The sequence below is a fragment of the Pinus tabuliformis genome, chromosome 5_2, assembly GCF_031772625.1.
Source record: "Pinus tabuliformis cultivar Carrire ecotype Pingquan chromosome 5_2, CPIR1, whole genome shotgun sequence".
Classification (NCBI taxonomy): Eukaryota; Viridiplantae; Streptophyta; class Pinopsida; order Pinales; family Pinaceae; genus Pinus; species Pinus tabuliformis.
Window position 1 is genome coordinate 704,659,314 of NC_142306.1, and position 19,936 is coordinate 704,679,249.

At 34.6% G+C, this 19,936-nt stretch overlaps 1 protein-coding gene across 1 annotated transcript in view; it reads right to left on the bottom strand.

Moving 5' to 3' along the window:
- LOC149161098 (putative serine/threonine-protein kinase PBL7) overlaps positions 1 to 14,339 on the bottom strand; it is a 59,086-nt gene extending 44,747 nt beyond the window's left edge. The window contains exon 1 of the mRNA XM_089435484.1: positions 13,675 to 14,339. Coding sequence (XP_089291610.1) covers positions 13,675 to 14,215 — 541 coding nt within the window. The 5' untranslated portion in view covers positions 14,216 to 14,339. The remainder of the gene's footprint in view (positions 1 to 13,674) is intronic.
- Positions 14,340 to 19,936: the final 5,597 nt, after the last annotated feature.

The following is a 19,936-nucleotide window of genomic DNA, read 5'->3' on the forward strand; positions in this document are numbered from 1 at the left end:
TCATATAGGAATGTATCTCAACGTGAGTTCTGCTTAGTACCCTCAAACAGATGGCCAAACAGAGGTTGTCAATAAATGTTTGGAAGCCTACCTACGTTGTTATGCCACGAACAAACAAAACAAGTGGGTTCAGTGGTTACACCTTTCTGAATGGTGGTGCAATTATACTTACCACACATCATCTAAAATTACTCCATTTCAAGCTCTGTATGAGTAAGGACCTCCAAAATGGAAGGACTTTGCTATCATCCAGACGAAACTACCAGCGGTTAAAAACCAGTTAGAAGAAACCCAAAAAGTCATCCAAATTCTAAAAGAAAATCTAAATAATGCAAGAAACTGTATGCAACAACAAGCTGACCAAAACAAAATAGAGAGAGAATTTGAAGTTGGAGAATGGGTATTTGTCAAACTTCAACCATACAAGCAGTTGTCCTTAAAACAAAAAGGAAAAAATAAATTGGCACCAAGGTTTTATGGACTATATCATGTCAACAAAAATATTAGCCAAGTCACATAGAGTTTAAACCTTCCTGATAAAAGTCGTGTTCACAAAATCTTCTATGTATCCTGCCTAAAAAGGCACTTGGTGAACATCAATCAGCACGGACAACACTTCCGACTTTGGATGATGAAGGGTGGGTTATTCTAGAGCCAAAAGGTATCATATCCAACAGGGAAAGGAAGTTGTGATCACGAGTAATCAAATAATACTTGATCAAGTGGAAGGACTTACTAGAAAAAGAAGTTTTTTGGGAGACTGAAGCATTTCGTCAACAACATCCGTTGTTACATATGCTTTGAGGACAAAGCATATTTTTTGGAGGAAGGCAATGTTATATAAAAATAAATTATTCTTGTAACTATTAGTTTAATTAAGGCAAAAGGCATGATCAAAGATATGCCCATTCACCAAGAGGCACTTAAGAGGCACTTAGGGTTGTATTTAAGCCAGGGCTTCTCACTCTATAAACCATCCATTCAATCATTTATTAATAAAATATGCATCATTGTTGATAATTGTTGAGTATTCTACTGCAGTTCAATGCTTGGACTAGATGGACCTTGAAAGAGAAAGTTAGAATAAAATCTAGGTTCAACATTGGACCTGAAGAGGCTCGCACGCAAATGATTAAAATTTATTCTTATATATATGTTGACCTTTAAATTTATAGATGTCATGTTTGCTAACCTTGGTAAAATGTTTATTTCAAACATACTATTGATATGGTTATGAACACACTTGGAATATGTGACTGACATGGATTTTAGATGTGTGAACAATAGCAAATCAACATGCTTCAAATCAACATACTTAGTGTTGGCATGACAAGGTAACAAGTTAATATCGTCGTGCTTAATATAACTAACAACCATGTGTGTGTGATAGCACATAAGAGGATACAACTTGCAACATGAAATTGAGGAATGGACAGCAAGATGGTGTAGTACAGGATGGACCGAATCCATCCTAAGCAAGAAGAGGAAGGTTCCCCTAATGGACCTAACACCCCCAGGATGTTGAGAGATGAATTGGAGAGTTACAAAGCAGAGAATGAAAGGCTCATTAGAAAGAAAGAAGAATAAGCAAAGCTAAACACAACGCTTCTATAACACCTGTTTGACATGCAAGGGCTATTGCAACATGGACCAACCTCTTGAGATATGGAAGGGTGTCATGCTAACAAGATCAGAGAGGAACCTCCTAGGGTTGGGAAGAAGAAAATGTCATTGACATGTAGAGGTTGCAGAGAAGAACACCTAATTCTTGAGTCCCCTAACAAACAACAACAAAAGAATAGTTCATGTAAACTCCAAACACATGAACTAGCAACCAACAATACCGAAAGAAGTAACTCAAAGAGGAAGAGAGATGAGGGAGCATCCCCACAAGCTTTCTAAAATAATGAAAAGTCCTCTTGAACTATTTATAAATATTTTTGTGATCTTGTAGTTGTTGGGGAAGACTGATAAAAGTCTTGTTCATGTGCTAAGTGCTCTTGTTTAGATATGTTGTGAATCGAAATGTTTTTCAATTCTTCATGTGTCATTGGCTACATGTTTTTTTTTTGTTTTGTTGACTTTGAGCATGGCCATGCTGCTTCGTGTTTTCTATCATGTGTTTTCGTTGTTTCTCTTTGCTTTTCATTTTTCTTTCCTTCTTCATTTTCTCTTGGTTTGGTTTTTTGGTTGTGGGAAAGGGAAGGAAAGGAGTTGATGGAGAGAAGTTGAGTAAAACCCAACTAAAAGTTCAAGACCCTGATTAAATTTTGTGGATACGATAAATCACAATAGGGGACAAATGATGATAATAGACCAACCAATGGGGCTTGGATGGGTCCACAAGAACAAAATAGATATCAAAGTGACAACTGTGAAAATAGCATAAGAAGAAAGTTTCCTTAACTAAAATAGTGCTTGGCTGATATATGTTTGACATTATATGAATATGTGAATAATGAGAAAATGAGAAAGTATGTAATGATGCCATTTCATTTGAAATGACATTTGTTGAGTTCCATCAAAGTAAGAAGATAAGTGATTTGATTTTTAAAACTATTATGACTGTGTGAATGATATACTACTTGCTATGTTTTGTCTCTTGAGTAATATAGTGAAGTTATTTGATGGATTCCATGCTACACGTAGGATCCATTGGGCAAGTATGCAAGAATGACATCCTTTAATTAACTACCATTATCAATGTGCTTATACTTATGCTTATGACAATTTTTGTGTGGATAAATGAAAACAATAGCAACTAAAATTTGACTCTAAAATTAACAGTATATGAATAACATGGAATATGTGCATGTATGACACATGATTTTCAAATGAATATGTACAAGTTCGGGATCTTGGATGTAGACATGCTTGAATTGGATACATAATGAAAATATATTTATAAAGTTTCATTCAAACCTACAAACAGCTGAATGCATAGAGTTATGGCTAAAATGTCAGGCTAAGACCATTATGGGGACCACTGAATATTGCAACAACGGGTATGCTAAAGGCCAACTGGACTCTTGCAAAAAGACTTTAGCTAAAAGTGTTGGTAATGACAACCAAGTAAGGCAAGCAATAAGCGAAGATAAAAAGGTAAAGGGAAGGAATTTGGTAAGAATTCTTTTCAGCTGAATTTGATATATGTTGTTTCAAATTAATGAATGATTCGCATCGATGCCTAGAAAGAGTACGGTTAAGGCAAGTAGCCTTTAGTGCGAAAATATTACAATGACTTTGTAACACATGCTAAATGAAATGGAGAACTAAATCACTTATGAATTTAAGATTGCATTTCTCATTTCTGACTCGTTGGTCTGGTAGAATAAATGTTTGACTACATTATCAAATGTTTGGAATAAATGTGATGTACATATGATGTTGCGATATTTTTATTTCAATCTAATTGAAATCAGATGGACTAATAGAATTGTTATATGTGCAATAATCCTGAGATCACTTTGGGATGATTTGGATCTTTGAAATGAAATGAATATATGTATGAATACTAATAGTGGTATGGTTGATTGAACGATCAGATTGCAACTAGAGTGCTCAAATGGGATGTGAGATAAAAGGCACCATGACATAATAACACCGCCTATAAAGGATTCCAACAACATGACTACAAGTTTCACACTTACGAGATTTGGCGTCTGAATGAAGCAAAGTTGAAAAATTAAACAAAAAAAGGGTTGAATTTTTTAGTACATCTCATGGAAATTAAATGTTGTGACACAAGTGAAATGATGGAGCATGGAGCTAAAGAGGAATAATGTTGTGGGGAACATGGCAGCCCTATGACACTTTGTTTCTTTCATGGGGACAAGTCATAACCAATACCTTGACTATAAGACTCCGTGAGTAGTGCAATTAGGCATGCTAGACCATCAATTGGCCATAAGACTCCTTGAACATTACATTAGAGCATGCCAGACTGATACTTGGCTCTAAGACTCTAATTATTAACCCATGTGGGAAATCCCTTAGATAGGTAGACTATCGGGAATGGAGGTTGCCTAGGCCCAAAAGGATGAGTAGTTAATGGGGAACCTTGTGCAGGAAATCCCTTGGACAGTTAGACTTCCTAAAATGGGGGTTGCATAGGCCTGGAAGGGTATAACTGACTGGGAAACACTAGATTTGATTATCAAGCTTATAACTTGGAGTTGGTGCTCTGTGACTTGGAGTTTGTGCTCTATAACACCGGGTGTCAATCCTTGTGATTGTGTTTGAGACCATGCAACTCCTTGTCTAAGTCTATGTGGTTTATATGAAGCTCGGTGAATGACCAAACCCCTGGTGTAAAATTCCCTTGAACAATCATCACCTCAAACTTTTTGGTTCGGTCTCCAGGGTGGTCAACTACAAGAAAAATTGCAGTGTAACTGACCTATGATTGGATGGAGAGTTGAAGTCACTCCTCCAGTTTCTAGCTTATTTAACTCATTCAAATAAGTATAAATATTTATGTATACTTTATTTGTGAATGATAAGTTATGCTTAATCTGATAACGAACTAATATATGCTTCTATATGATTCATGAATGAATGCTTAAATATTTTTGTTTCTGTGGTTGACATCTTCTTGATATGTCCATGGCCATATGAATATCTAGTGTTGTTAATTCTGTTGTAGAGCTTGGAAATTAAAAATTATGTCATATGTCAAGAGTTATATAAATGTCTAGATAATGCTGAGATACTTAGTTTATGAATGCCTGAATACTGAACTCCACTGTTTACTCAAGATTGGAATGATGTCTTGTATGTCCATGAAATTTAATGAATCTGGATTGTGCTTTCCAATATTGTGTTTTGGTTGATATGTTAACAGTGTCTAATGTCCTCTTTCACTTGGTTGGTATGCTTAAGGAATGGAATAAGATATGCATTTTGCAGACTTATGTTGTTTTACTAGAGGATCTATAATCCCTCACGCAATATTATCATCCTTGAATACTTGGATTATGGAGTTTGTTTCCCTATACATGAATTACATATATCTTGCATGTCTTACAACTAAATGAACATCTGGGTTGTGCTAAAAATTACTCAAATCATAAAAATGTGGTAAAATGTAGGTTTTACATACGCTCATGTTGCTATGGATGAAAAATGTGGTGTTGAATGTTTAGAGATAATATATCATTTAATGGTTGGAACATAATCCCCCTTGAGTAGACATGCATCCTTACATCTTTCATGATTAGTTAATTGGTCAATTGAATGACTTTGCACTTGTATACTGGCCTACAAAGGGTCAACAAAGTTGTATTGCCTATAAAGCCTTCTCATACAACTTGCAACATTTGTTGACTTGGATTTTAAAACTATGCCCTCTCTCTTAAATTCTAAAAAATTACTAACTCAAACCCCTATTCATGGTCAGCTATGGCAAGTCACTATGAGGGCCATGGTTCTAGCCCTTGGGCAAAGTATCTCTGCAAATGGCGAGTAGGATCTCCCCTCACGTCATTTCCACTCATTGATACTCGAAGCCTAAGACTACGAACTCAAACCATAACACCCTAGAGTTGGGCTCTCAGCCTTCAGGCCTTTGGAACCTTAGAATGAGGCAAGCGAAGAAGCAAGTTGATGGAACCCAACATCGAAAAGTGTCGGGGTGGGTCCATCGAGCTCTCAACCTTCAGGCCACCATATTTTTAGAGAAACGACATGGAACATCACTTGCCACTAGAGATATGGTTAAATTTGTATTGGGTGAAGTGACAGGAGTTGGGTTGATCCGACCGTGGTTCTGAAACGAAACCTTGTCTCCCACTGCCCACAACCGTGAGTTCTAACATGTTGTGAATGTGATATGGGCACACTAGTGGCGAGTCAGGCCAATCCATCCAAGTTCCAGTTCATGGAACCATGTGGTTGGGCCATCACCTACTTCTATATATTAGATCATTGAGAATTTAAAGGGGAAATATCCAAGATGAAAGGGTTAGTTTGGCTAAGGTTCTAGTGCGGGAACCCTTCCCATTGGGAGACCACCCACCACCCGTTTTTCGTTACTTGTTAGTTTCCATATGTGATGGGCAGGAATGCATCAGAGCACTACACTGGTGTGAGATGAACTGAGGTGGACCCTACCAGGATCTCGACCTTTGGGAATTTTGTTTAATAAATAAGGTTTGAGTTAATGTGCTCTATTAGGCCGAGCAGAGCAGTGGCAACAATTGATGGAAAGTTTTCATTGGTCTAATCTGTTTAGTAATGGGAACACTCGTCTCCCATCGATGTTGTTGGAGTTATATATTTCTTAATTGAGAGGTGTCGAAATTTGACAAGAAAGTTTGTGTTGGGTGGGTCTACCCATTGTTATAGAGGCCCTCGATAAAAGGTCGAACCCTATGGATGGTGCGATAGAAAGGTGCTCAGATCAATGTTTTATTTTGATCTCAGACCCCCTTGGTTTGTCGAAAGTTAATTTGGGGTGGAGAGGGGGTCCAACATAGGGTTTCCCACCATGGGTCCCCCATTATATTATGCACCATTTTCAGCAATGTGTCTGTTGAAATTTGTAACTAGGTTCGATCTTCATAAATACATTGGATTCACAATGAAATGTACTTATCAAAAGAATGAATAAAATAATTTCATTATTATTGTTATGACTTATTAAAGCATGGGTTTCATGCTTGGGACAACATGTTTTAGGTCAAAGTCCCCACTGAGGACTTCTAGGATTTATTCTGAGTTATTAGAGTCAATGTACAATAAAAGAGACCCTTTTTGGGCTTTCGAATCATATAAAAATAATTATTTTTTATTCAAAAATGAATTTAGTCTACTCCACACCAAGTTAGCCTCAAGAAGATCAAGTCGACCTCTGCAAAATAGGTAATTCGACCTCACTGGAAGGCTATATATAGAAGGCAATTTGAATTCATTTGGAGAATCTCATTCTCTCACACATAGTTCAATATCTGAAGTTGGAAGTTGAGAAAGTGCAAAGTTGGAAAAGGGCTAGAAGGAGAGCTAGAAAGGAGTGAGAGGTTTTGGAGGAAGATCGAAGACCGCAAGATCGAAACTTTTTTACAACGCTCACTCACTTTTGAGGTGTATCAAGGGAGATCGAAGTTTTCCTAGTCTAGTCAAAGTTGTTGCTGCTACTGCTACTGGGTTGAAGCTGCTACTACATGTTGATGATGCTAGGTCGAAGTTGTTATTAACGAGTTATCATCTGCAAGTAGAATTGAGGGCTAACTTGGTGTGGAGTAAGTCTTTGTCTAGTTCAAGAGTCTTGGATTATCTGAAGAAACTATTGAAGGAAGAATTGTTGACTGGGTTTTCCCCTAGATAGGGGTTTTGCCCTGGCTGTCCACCTACATCTGTTGTCCTTGTGTTATTCTTTTGGTAATTTCTTGATGAACTAAAAGATAAAAGGAAAACATAAAGATAAAAGAATCACAAGTAATTATCTATATAAGATAATCTTTCTGCCTTTCAGATTTTCTAACATGGTATTAGAGCTAAGGTGAAAGGAGGAAAAATGCATTTTTGAGTACCTACTGGAAGGAATCTAAGGGATTTATCAAGGGATCATGTAAGGAGATCTAATAATAAAATAAGCTCACTATCTTCAAGGACAATGTCTAACACAATAAAGAGTGAGAAAAAATTGGAAGGAGAATCAAACTACAGATCTTGGAAGAAGAGAATTGAGCTCATTCTTGAAAAGAACAAGGTCTTGGATTTGGCCAAAGGAAAGGTAAAGAAACCTAGTGAATAATCCAGTGATGTAGACAAGGTGAAGTATAGAGAGTCAAAGATATTGGCCATGACATTGATGATAGAAAGCATAAAGGGCAATCTTGTCCCATACATTTCCAATATAGACCATGCTCAAGAAATGTATGAAACATTGTCAAAATTATTCACTATCAAGAACCTCAGTCAAGTAGCAAGTTTGAAGAATGAGTTAACGAATACAAAAATGGCAAAGGATGACACTGTGGCTTCCTTATTTGTGAGGATATCTAGAATTAGAGATGAATTTTAAGCCATAGATGAAATTGTACCGGAAAAGGAGTTAGTAATCACTGCACTATTGGGATTACCACCTACTTGGAGTTCTTTTGCTTCAGGTCTCAATAGTTGGAAATAAGCTCATACGTTTGAGAAATTGTGGAATGTTTGCAACCAAGAAGAGATGAAAATCTCATTAGTATCCAACAATGGATAAGAAAAGGTTTCAAATGCATATTCTGCTTCTCACAAGAAAGGACACTCCAAGAAGTCAAGAGGGCAAAGAAGGAAGGTTAATATGTCCAAGATAGAATGCTACCAATGCCATAAAATGGATCACTATAGAAGTGATTGTCATGACAATATGAAGAACAAGAAAAGAAGCAAAGCCGATTTTGCTGAAGAAGGATCTCCAAAGAAGATTACGCCCGAAGAACTGGATATAAAGGACTTACACTACTAAGTCCTTTGATCTAAGCTTTAGTTATTTCATTTTTTATTTTTAGTGTTTGTGGGTTTAACATATTTTGGAAAAACAATTTTATTTGTTCTTAAGGTTATAGGTATCCCTCAAGCATGGAGGGAGCCCTCACCAACCTCCAAAGATAAGTATCTTATTACTATTTTTTCATTCTTAGTCTTCCTTACTTATCCAATTTTGTTTGCATTAAAGAATAATCACATTTCTACTCTTATTTTCCTTGTTAATAAGAAAAACTTGCTAAATACTCAAGGAAGAACGCCTCACAAGACAAAGCATTGGAATTACAAGGTTTGTTAAGAAACAAGAGGTATGTTTTGAACTACAAGTTTTTGCTCTTTTCATGATATTCATTCTTCATAAACTATTACTAACATCTTTGTGTCTAGCTTTCTTGAATCTTAAAGATTCTTGTTTGGGTGATTCATCATTAGATAAATTTACCATCCTCGTACCTTTGATTACTCTTGTGGAACCCTAGAAAGGTTAGTTTGTGAAAACCCAAATTGAAGGGTATGTTAATGATTATGTGCGAAACCCTAACCTACTTAGGGTTATTGTTGAATTCAAAAGAAAATGTCTGATGCTTTGGTGGTGTGGGGAGCGAGGGAGGGGTGGCGTGGAGTGGAGAGGGGAGGGGGGCTAGGGTGAGCCTATAACGGATGGGGAGCAAGGGAGGTGGGCAGGGGGTGCAGAGGGGATGGGCGAGGCAATGAGTTGGGGAGGACGGAGGGAGGAGAGGGGGGCAAAGTTTTTTTTTCTTTTTTTCTTTTTTAATTTAAATATCTTTTAATTTTAATTTTTATTATTATTTTTTTAATTTTACCTGTTTGATTTTTTTTTTTTAACATTTTTTTATAATTTAAATTTTAAAAAATAATTGTTAAATTTTTGTTTTTCATTTTTTATTTTGTTTATTTAAAATTATTTAATTTAAACATTTTTTTATATTTTATTTTAATTGATTTTTTATTTTTAATTTTTTTCTTCTCAATTTTTTTTGGTAATTATTTTAAATTTATTTATTTTTTTCTAATGAGATTTTTTTTTTTTATTTGTTTTTTTTTTTTAATTTAAAAATGGTTTTAGATTTTTTCTTTTGGTTTGATTTGTTTTTCTTTAAATTATATATATATTTTTGAAAAATTTTCATTTTTATTTATTTATTTATTATTATTATTTTTTTTGCCTTTTTTTTTTAATTTTTATTTTTACAAGTTAATAATTATTATTATTATTTTTTAATATTCTTTTGTGTTTGATTTTTTTGTCATGTTTTTTCATTTTTATTTTTATGTTTTATTACCAACTTGAAAATCACCAACATTTAAAAAAAATTATCCACAATTAATTCATTAGAAAATTTAAAGTGTAAAAAATAAGCCCTCTAAACAAAAAACATTGATGCTCATCAACACTTTTCAAAATCAAGATGAAAATCACTAACAAAAAAAAATGTTCACACTTGATACATAACAAAATTTAAAGTGTAAAAAATAAGCCTTCTAAAAAAATGTGTTGATGCTGCATCAACACTTTTCAAAATCGGCGTGAAAATCAATAACATTTAAAAATATTGTTCATACTTATACATAAAAATATTTAAAGTGCCAAAAATATGCTTAAAAAAAAGGTGTATTCTGAATCACCATTTTTCAAAATCGAGTGATTTTTTGCTACCCCCAAAAAAAGGGTACTACGTAATTTTCTCATTTGATCAGTAACTATGTTGGTTGCCGCCCCCTGGTGAGGGTGATCTATTTACCAAGTAACATGTAGTATCCACTGCCTCTGTCCAAAATTCTTATCTTAACCCAACACCACCGAGAATGGTTTTTTCCTCCATCAATATCATATTCATCCTTTCTGCAACACCATTCTGTTAAGGTGTGGATGGAGGAGTCTTTTGCATTGCTATACCACACTTCTTATAGAATTTTGTGAATTTATTCCCACAAAATTCTTCACCGTTATTTGTTCTCAACACCTTAATTCTTTTTTCTATTTGATTTTCCATAAGAGCCTTAAACTCTTTGAATTTGTCAAAGACTTTAAATTTGTTCTTAATGAAATAGCCTATGTATTCCTCGAGAAATCATCCAAGAATTATGCATAGTACACAAATTTACCCAGTGATGGAACTGACAGAGATTCAAACAATTCATTGGGCACAAATTGTAATATTCCCCCTAATCTTGTAGCACTAGTGGAGAATCTTACACAATTATGCTTCCCATATAAGCAATGTTCACATAAATCAAAATCTAAGGAGAAATTAGACATACCTTAGATGGTACCATTACCATGTAGTATTTGAAGGCCCTTCTCTCTAATATGTCCTTGTTTTTAATGCCACAACATATTTTTTTCATTTTTGTATTTGATTATTCTTGTTATGTTTTTTCATTTTCATTTTTATATTTTATTACCAACATGAAAATCACCAACATTTAAAAAAAATTATCCACAGTTAATTCATTAGAAAATTTAAAGTGTAAAAAATAAACCCTCTAAACAAAAAAGGTTGATGCTCATCAACACTTTTCAAAATCAAGATGAAAATTACTAAAAAAAAAAAATGTTCACACTTGATACATAAAAAAATTTAAAGTGTAAAAAATAAGCCCTCTAAAAAATGTGTTGATGTTGCATCAACACTTTTCAAAACCAACGTGAAAATCAATAACATTTAAAAAAATTGTTCGTACTTATACATAAAAAAATTTAAAGTGCCAAAAATATGCTCCAAAAAAAAAGGTGTATTTTGAATCACCATCTTTCAGATCGAGTGATTTTTTGCAACCCAAAAAAAAGGGTACTACGTAATTTTTTCATTCGATCAGTAACTAGGTTGGTCGCCGCCCCCTGGTGAGGGTGATCTATTTACCAAGTAACATGTAGTATCCACTGCCTCTGCCCAAAATTCTTGTCTTAACCCAACACCACCGAGAATGGTTTTTTTCTCCATCAACATCATATTCATCCTTTTTGCAACGCCATTTTGTTAAGGTGTGGATGGAGGAGTCTTTTGCCTTGCTATACCACACTTCTTATAGAATTTTGTGAATTTATTCCCACAAAATTCTTCACCATTATTTGTCCTCAACACCTTAATTCTTTTTTCTATTTGATTTTCCACAAAAGCCTTAAATTCTTTGAATTTGTCAAAGGCTTTAGATTTGTTCTTAATGAAATAGTCTATGTGTTCCTCGAGAAATCATCCATGAATTACGCATAGTACACAAATTTACCCAGTGATGGAACTGACACAGGTTCAAACAATTCATTGTGCACAAATTGTAATATTCCCCCTAATCTTGTAGCACTAATGGAGAATCTTACCCAATTATGCTTCCCATATAAGCAATGTTCACATAAATCAAAATCCAAGGATAAACTAGACATACCTTAGATGGTACTATTACCATGTAGTATTTGAAGGCCCTTCTCTCTAATATGTCCCTGTCTTTGATGCCACAACATATTTTTTTCTCCGGATATTATAAGACTTTTTCCTTCTTTTGCTCCACTCTCAAGGACAATGGAATTGTTGCACCCATCACTATCAGTGTTTCTTACCAACTTATATAGAGTCCCAATCCGAACTCTTCTTAGCAATATCATTGCTACATGAAGATTTCCACCGTCACGAAATTGATGATGATAAAAGCTTTTGGTATGTTGTGTGTTATTCTTACTGGAATGCTCAACATTTCGGGTGAACACTTCACCCATATTTTGGGACATAAAGCTTTATGTCCCTAAAGATGGCTGAAGTGTTCACCCGAAATGTTGGGAATTCTAGTAAGATTACCAGAATCTTTTATCATCATCAATATCATTGTTCTTCAAACCATCCTATGGGTATGCACCCATCCTTCCACCCATCAGCTTTGGCTTGACCTTTCTTCATCCTATAATTATGACAATTGATTCATCTCTTAGTAAAACATCATCACCATCATATCTTTCTCATTCACAAAACCAAATTGAAGAAATGTCATGGTCCATCTGTGGAATGTGTCTGGGACTAGATTGTATCTGAGTAATTATGATGTTAGGAGGGTGAATGATACGAGACTGAATTCTCTGAGGTAGGAAATCAATGTGCACATGATAAAGGAGAAGAGAATGATGAATAAGGGCCCAAGTGATGCCTATCAAGATTGGCCTTTGCTTAAGGGCCCAAGTGATGCTTGACAAGATTGGTCTTTGCCTAGGGCCCAAATGATGCTTATCAAGAATATAGACACCGGGATAGGAATAGAGATGAGATTTTGTCAAGAATTATTAGTCCAAAAAAAGATGATATTTTTCTATGGGTTGAAAACACTTAAAAAAATTTTGAACAACTTTTTTATATTTAATAAAATTGAATAATAAAATTAAATAATTAACAAAGAAGAAAAATAAAAAGAAAAATTAAATAAAAAAATTGATGATTTTTCCTTTTAATTTAAATAATAATAAAATTATATTAAATAATTAAAAAATGATAAAGGAAGAAATTTTGTTCACAAATTTTATTTCGTTAGATAGAATTTTGTTGTGATAAAAATAATAATAATCACTTAATTACATAATAAAATATATAAATAACAAATTAATATTAAAAATAACAAATTAATTCGAAAGGTAAAATAAATAAAAAATGAGATAAATGAACTTTTCGATTTAAATAACAATAAGAAAATGAGAACTCTTTCCTATCTTTTCTGTTATTTGCAATCATTTAAATGTGATTCTTCCAAAACAAATATTTTTAAATGAGGGTTTAGAAGAGTTTCAAAATTCTAAATGGACAAGTCTATTGAGGTGAAGGAATCGCTTGAACGGTTATTTTTTTAGGAATTTACAAAAAAAATTCAACAAATCTTGTAGAAACAGTGTTTAAATCGTGTTTTTGAAAATGGTAATAAATTCAGCACCATCAAAAACTTCTGAAATACTCAAAATCTTGAATTTAACAACTTTAATCTACCTCTACAAAAATCCATTTCTAAAATTTATCAAAATATTCATGATTTTAATCGCAAAAGAAAAACACAATGTAGTTAAACTAGGGCATCCTAAACTACCACCAGCAGGCATTTATAAGCTTTTAGTTTGACTCTCAAAATAATAAACTTTGGCGAACATTACTTCCAATCTTGAAGCAATCTCAGAGAGTATCATGTCTGTCAGAGATACGGAATAATACATACCTGGGTCTGAGCCTATTCCGAGTAGATTCACGAGATTTGGATGACGTGGCAGCCTTAGAAGCATAGATAACTCTTGGTCGAAGAGCGTGGAATCAACTTTCAGGAGTTTTTTGACGGCGCCGATTCTTCTTCCTCCCAAATTGGCACGGTACACACGTGCAAAGCCGCCCTCGCCAAGTAGATTTGAATCTGAGAAATTGTTAGTGGCCACAATCAGATCTCTCACACGATATGTGACCCACGATGCAGGTTCTTTGGGCCGAGGTTTGCAACAGTCCCAGTACCAGCAGCACGTCCCTAAAATCAGCGGCACTGCCGCCACCTGTGCAATCACTACAATATGGTCGGCTATCAAATTTGGTAATGGAGCCTTTGCCAGTGATTCAGGGAGACGAGCCGGAACCGTGCCAGATGTGAACGAAAGGAACAAGACAATGTTGAGCATCGTACCATAATCCATCCTCGAAAGGAACAACACAATTCTGAGCATCGTAACCAGAAAGAGAGGCTCTCGGTAGCCACTCAAAGCCGAATAGGCCATCTTCGGACATAACCCGCCTTGAGGGTTTGTCCAGGTGATCTGTAAAAACTGCGTTATAAATGTCTTGTTAACTTTGCCTGGAAGGTAAGAGGTGGCATCGAGGAAGTATCTGAATGAAGGGAGGAAAACGGAGTCACTCAAATTATTTTAATAATAATAATAATATCGATTTTTAAGGTCACAGTCAAGCCAGACACCAAATTGGTGTATGAGACCCCCTTGTTTATGGGACAAGGGACCCACCTCCGCACAATGATTTGACTGCTAAGTCTACGAAGGCATACATACTCTACCCCCTCTGGTTTTGAACCTCTGACCTCTTAGGAGGAAACACATGCTCTTAACCATTAGGCCCACTTTATTTTAATGATAATAATATTTTTAGATTTTAGACTTTTGTGATTTATATTGTAGATAAATGTCTTTTTGATTAATCACATCATAATGTGGTTTATTTTTACAACAAAGTTTTATTATTTTATAGTGTTAATAAATACAATTTTAAATTGTACTAATATTTGAAAAAATAAAACAAATTGTATTTAATTTGTTTTGATATAATTAAAATCTAGGCTTTGGTTCCTTTCATTCCAACCATGTCATTAGAGAAGTCCTAGAAATTGAAAAACAACCTACAACTTTAATAGAGAAAATGAGTACCAATTAAACCAAACCAAGCTTAGAAGCCCACTATTCATCTCTTATTCTCTAAAACCAATTAACCTTCTAACCCTTCTTCAACACTCTTCCCTTTTTATGTTCTTTACACTTACCTATTCTTCCGTGCTCTTCCTTTTCTTTTTTCTATTTCCCCATCCCTTACTTTTCCTTTCTATTTAATTAATTCCTAAATAAAAGTTTTATATCCCTTTACCCCACTTTTTAATTCCATTTTAAATTCTATCTAATTCTATTTTCATTAATTCAGCTTCTTCTTTTTTCTTTTTCTTTTTTATATTAAAAACTTCTAGTCATAAATTAATTTATCAATTTTATATTGATATTATTTTAACCAAAATCAAATAAATAAAAAAAATTTGGTCACAATTCTCAGACCAAAATCAAATATTTTTAATCTCATTCTTACTAATTAATTAATATTTTATTATTAATTCATCTCATCTAATTAATAATATTTCATTTTTATTCCTTCCATTTTAATTCTTCCTTTTAATTTAACTTGTTTATATTCTTAAAATTAAATTTTAATTTATTATAATTATTTGACCATTTCTCTAAAACAATATTATCAAGTTGATAAAAACAGCAACACTGCCGCCACCAAAAATACTAGTCACTACAATCACTTTCAGAATAAGGGAAATGGGGGCATTGAGTCGAGAGGTTTATTCTACAGCCTAGTGTGATGTGTAACGGTGTCCGTACGTCATCAAAGTTGAAAAATAAAAATAAAATTAAAAAATCTAAAAAAAATAAAAAATTAAGTAACTATACAAAACATTTGCTCATGTCAAGCAATTTTTTTTTTTTTAAATTAAAAAAAAATAACTATATAAAACATTTAAATTATGTTGGCTCTTAAAAAAAATTACATGTGAAAAGATTAGATCCCACTAGGCTCATGTTACAGCCTAGTGTGATGTGTAAGGCTGTCCTACGTCATCAAAGTTGAAAAATAAAAATAAAATTAAAAAATCTAAAAAAAATAAAAAATTAAATAACTATACAAAACATTTGCTCATGTCAGCGATTTTTTTTTTAAATCTAAAAAAAATAACTATATAAAACATTTAAATTATCTTGACTCCTAAAAACAATTACATGTGAAAAAATTAGATCCCACTAGGCACATGTTAGATATGTATTTAAGCTTGATCTATACTAGTAGTCATTGAAAAAGGAGTTGTCTTTAGTGTGATTTTTTGGAAGCTTTTACCGTAGGTTTTTCAGGGCTAATTTCTCTAAAATCCAGTAGGAATTTATTGAAATCACAAGCTTGATGGGTAATCTTGTGCAATTCAAGTGCCTAGGAATTTTCTAGGGTGCTGAATCCATATATATAGTCAAAAAAATAATTTAAATAACACAAATCAAAATTTCACCTCAAATTTTTCCACAAAATTCAGGGACAAGAAAATGCAAAAAATCACACTAAAAACAACTCCATTCAAAAAATTAAAATCAGAGACAAACGAAAAGGAGCAAATGTGAACAAAAGGAGCATGACAATGCAGAGCATGGTACTCCATCCGAATCAACGCCATCTCAGCCGGACTTGAGGACGCTACTTACTACAGTATACAGAGAAGCTCTTTGATACATCATTTCTCTTCTTCATTACTTCCGCTTGTCAATAAAATATTATTATATTTGTTATTGACATAAAAAAATATTATCATATTTGTTATTCACATAATCTATTGTAATGTCCTGGTCTACCAAGACTATTTCTCTTGTATTTCCCTGTACCTAGCCACATGAATCCGCGGCATGAATCGCTGGAAATACGAGGCATGAATCACTGGAAATATGAGAGAAAATATAATATGTTTTTTAACAAAAATATAATGAGGATAGTTAAGAGGAAATTTATATTTTTATATAATGAGGATAGCTAAGAGGAAATTTATATTTTTTTATTCTACTTTTATGTGGGTAACAAAAATTGAGTGAGTGAGATATGTTTTCTGACAAAAATAGAGTGAGAGATAGAATCATTAGAAATATGAGAGAAAATATAATATGTTTTTATAAAAATATCTAAAGGGTAGATAAGAGAAAATTTAAATTTTTTCATATTTCTCCACTTTTATGTGGGTGAGATATGTTTTCCTTGACAAAAATAGAGTGGGTGAGATAGAATCATTGGAAATATGAGAGAAAATATAGTATGTTTTTTCTGACAAAAATATCTCGAGGGTAGATAAGAGAAAATTTATATTTTTTCATATTTCCCCTTATTAGTCCCTGCCTCGACTATAGCGATCGGTAGATCGTTGACTTTCATTAATTCATCGTTGACTTCTCTTTTTTTTAAGCTTTCTCACAGTTTAACCAAAGTTTTAGAGTTGCAATCGTTATCCTTCTAAATTTTAACCAAAGTTTTTAACTGGAAAGAAATCGACCTCTTATTGCCGGCTTCGCATATCCCAATGTAGAAATAGTATGACAAGTTATATTTATCCAAGGTCGAGGAATGTTGCAACTTATTTATATCCAAAGTTTTGTTTTGTTTATCCAAAGTAGTTTTGTTTAGCCCGGGCGCTGATGCCATCGATGCTACATGTTACTTCTTGACATTCCTCTGCCTCCACGTGTATTTTTGACAGTCCTCTGCCTCCGCGTGTGAGCTTTTTGTTTTTGTTTTGAGATGGGCATGCTAAGATACCTGCTGGTAATGGAGACAGGTTGTAATGGTAATGGTAATGGAGGCAGGAGCAAGGAAGGCTATTGCGTCCAGAAGGCAGGAGCAAGGAAGGCTATTGCGTCCAGAAGTCATGGAATGTTGAAAGTATAATTTCAACTGTGCGACAGCTGAGGCATGCGGCAGCCTAAGGACAATAATCCGGGCGTATCGGCAAAGTCGAAATGAAATGGCCGATATCGCATATCGGCAAGTCGGCATATCGGCAAAATGAAGTGAAGGCATTATAAAGGAGCCTTTGTGTTTTGCGATAAGCGAACATCGATATCGCATCGGCAAAGTCAAAGTGAAGGAGTTATGAGGAAGCTCTTGTGTTTGCGATGAGCGATCGCCGATATCGCATCGGCACATCGCTATCGGCAATGTCATAGAGTTGAAGTCTTTGACATGAGTAAAGTTGCGATGCGATGGAGTGGACCCGATGGCTTCCCAAAACCAAATCGCATAATGTTTGAAATTCACCCGACGGCAAATATTAAATGTTGCGTGGAGTAAATCTAAGTTTTGATTGACCATACGTCTTGATGAAATGTCATAGTGGTAGGTAGAATATTAAAGTTTTACATAGAGTTGGTAAGTTTTTTTTATGAGAAGGTATGGGCGAATGTACTTATTACATAAATTCTGTATGGGATAGGTGATGTAATTTATTACTGTGTTGACTTGTGTTTTTTTATGTATGGCACACGGGAGGTTTTAGCGTGAGTTCACAGTAGAGTAAAATTAGAGTGGTGAAGCGAAAACCATGTGTTGTATTTCATACACAGCAGTGTGAAAAATGTGAAGAACCAGAGGGTGAATGCACAGCAGTGCACAAATGTATTTGGTAATGTTTTGTAAGGAACTGTAAAACAGAGGAATAGCAAAAACCATGTGTGGTTTTGCATAAAGGAAATGGTGGAGCGTGAAATTTTGTAAGCCTGTGTGAATTTTGTTTTACAGCAGTAAGCTCATGTAAACGTTTGTTACAGCAGTAAGTTATTTTTCACAGCAGTGAATATAAAAGGGATTTTACAGTGGTAAATCTTTGTATCAATTTTTAATGAATAGAAAGTTTTAATGGTGGTGAATTACTCTGTTTTCTCTGTGAAATTTTTTGAGTCTTCCTGTGCACAAAAGATCCTGGAGTAAAGTAAAAACAGAGCATTGCCTCTGTGTGTTTAAATATTGGTTTTTGGTATTTTCCCCATTTAAAAGAAAAATACCCAACAGTGGTATCAGAGCTGGCTTAGGCTCTTGAAGGTGTTCAGGAAGCTGAAGGGAGAAGGTTGTTGCTGCAGCAAAACTTCTCAGGCAGACAGAAGACTCAGACATCAAAGGATTCAGGTATTTCAAAAGTTTTTTTTGTGTTGCTGTATCAACAGTTTTTTTTAAATACACAGTCAAGGAATGGCCAGCACAAGCACTGGTATGGGTTTGTTTAACACCCAGCTCCCACAGTTTAATGGGAAGAACTATGATTATTGGTCAATAACTATGACAGCCCTACTTGCCTCTCAAGATTTATGGGAAATAGTTGAAGATGGCTTTGAAGAACCAGCAGATGAAACTGAGTTCAATGCATTAACTCAGGGAGAGAAGGATCTGCTGAAGAACAATAGGAAGAAGGACTCAAAGGCCCGTGTGTTGTTGTATCTAGCAGTAGACCAGAGTATGTTTCCAAGGTTAGCAGCAGCTAAGACAGCCAATGAAGCATGGCAAACCCTCAAGACAGCCTATCAAGGCATGGAGAGAGTGAAGACAACAAAACTTCAATTGCTGAGGAAGGATTTTGAGAATCTGAACATGAAGGAGTCAGATAACATTGACTCATTCTTCACTCATGTGATTGGTGTAATCACACAAATGAGAACTCATGGAGAAACCATTGAAGACAGAAGAATTGTGGAGAAAATATTGAGGGTCTTACCCTCAAGGTTTGATGCCATAGTCACCACCATTGAAGAGACAAAGGATCTCTCAAGCTATTCAGTTGATGAGCTACATGCATCACTGATAACACATGAGCAGAGGTTGAGTAGGAATGAAAACTCATCTCTTGAGCAAGCCTTCAAGACCCAGATGTCCTTTGGAAGAGGCAGAGGTCAAGGCAGAGGAAACAAGAGAGGAAGAGGCAGAAGCCAGAACAGAGGTGGAAGGAACAACCCATCAAATGCACAAGGAAGAGGCAGCAATCCAAGTCAGAACCAAGGCCAAGGCAGCAGCCAACAAGGAGGACAACATCATGCTCAAGGACAAAGGTATGAAAAATCCAATGTCCAATGTTATTACTGTAAAAAGTATGGGCATTATGCCAGTGAATGTAGGAAGAAGCAGCACGATATGAGTAGTAGACA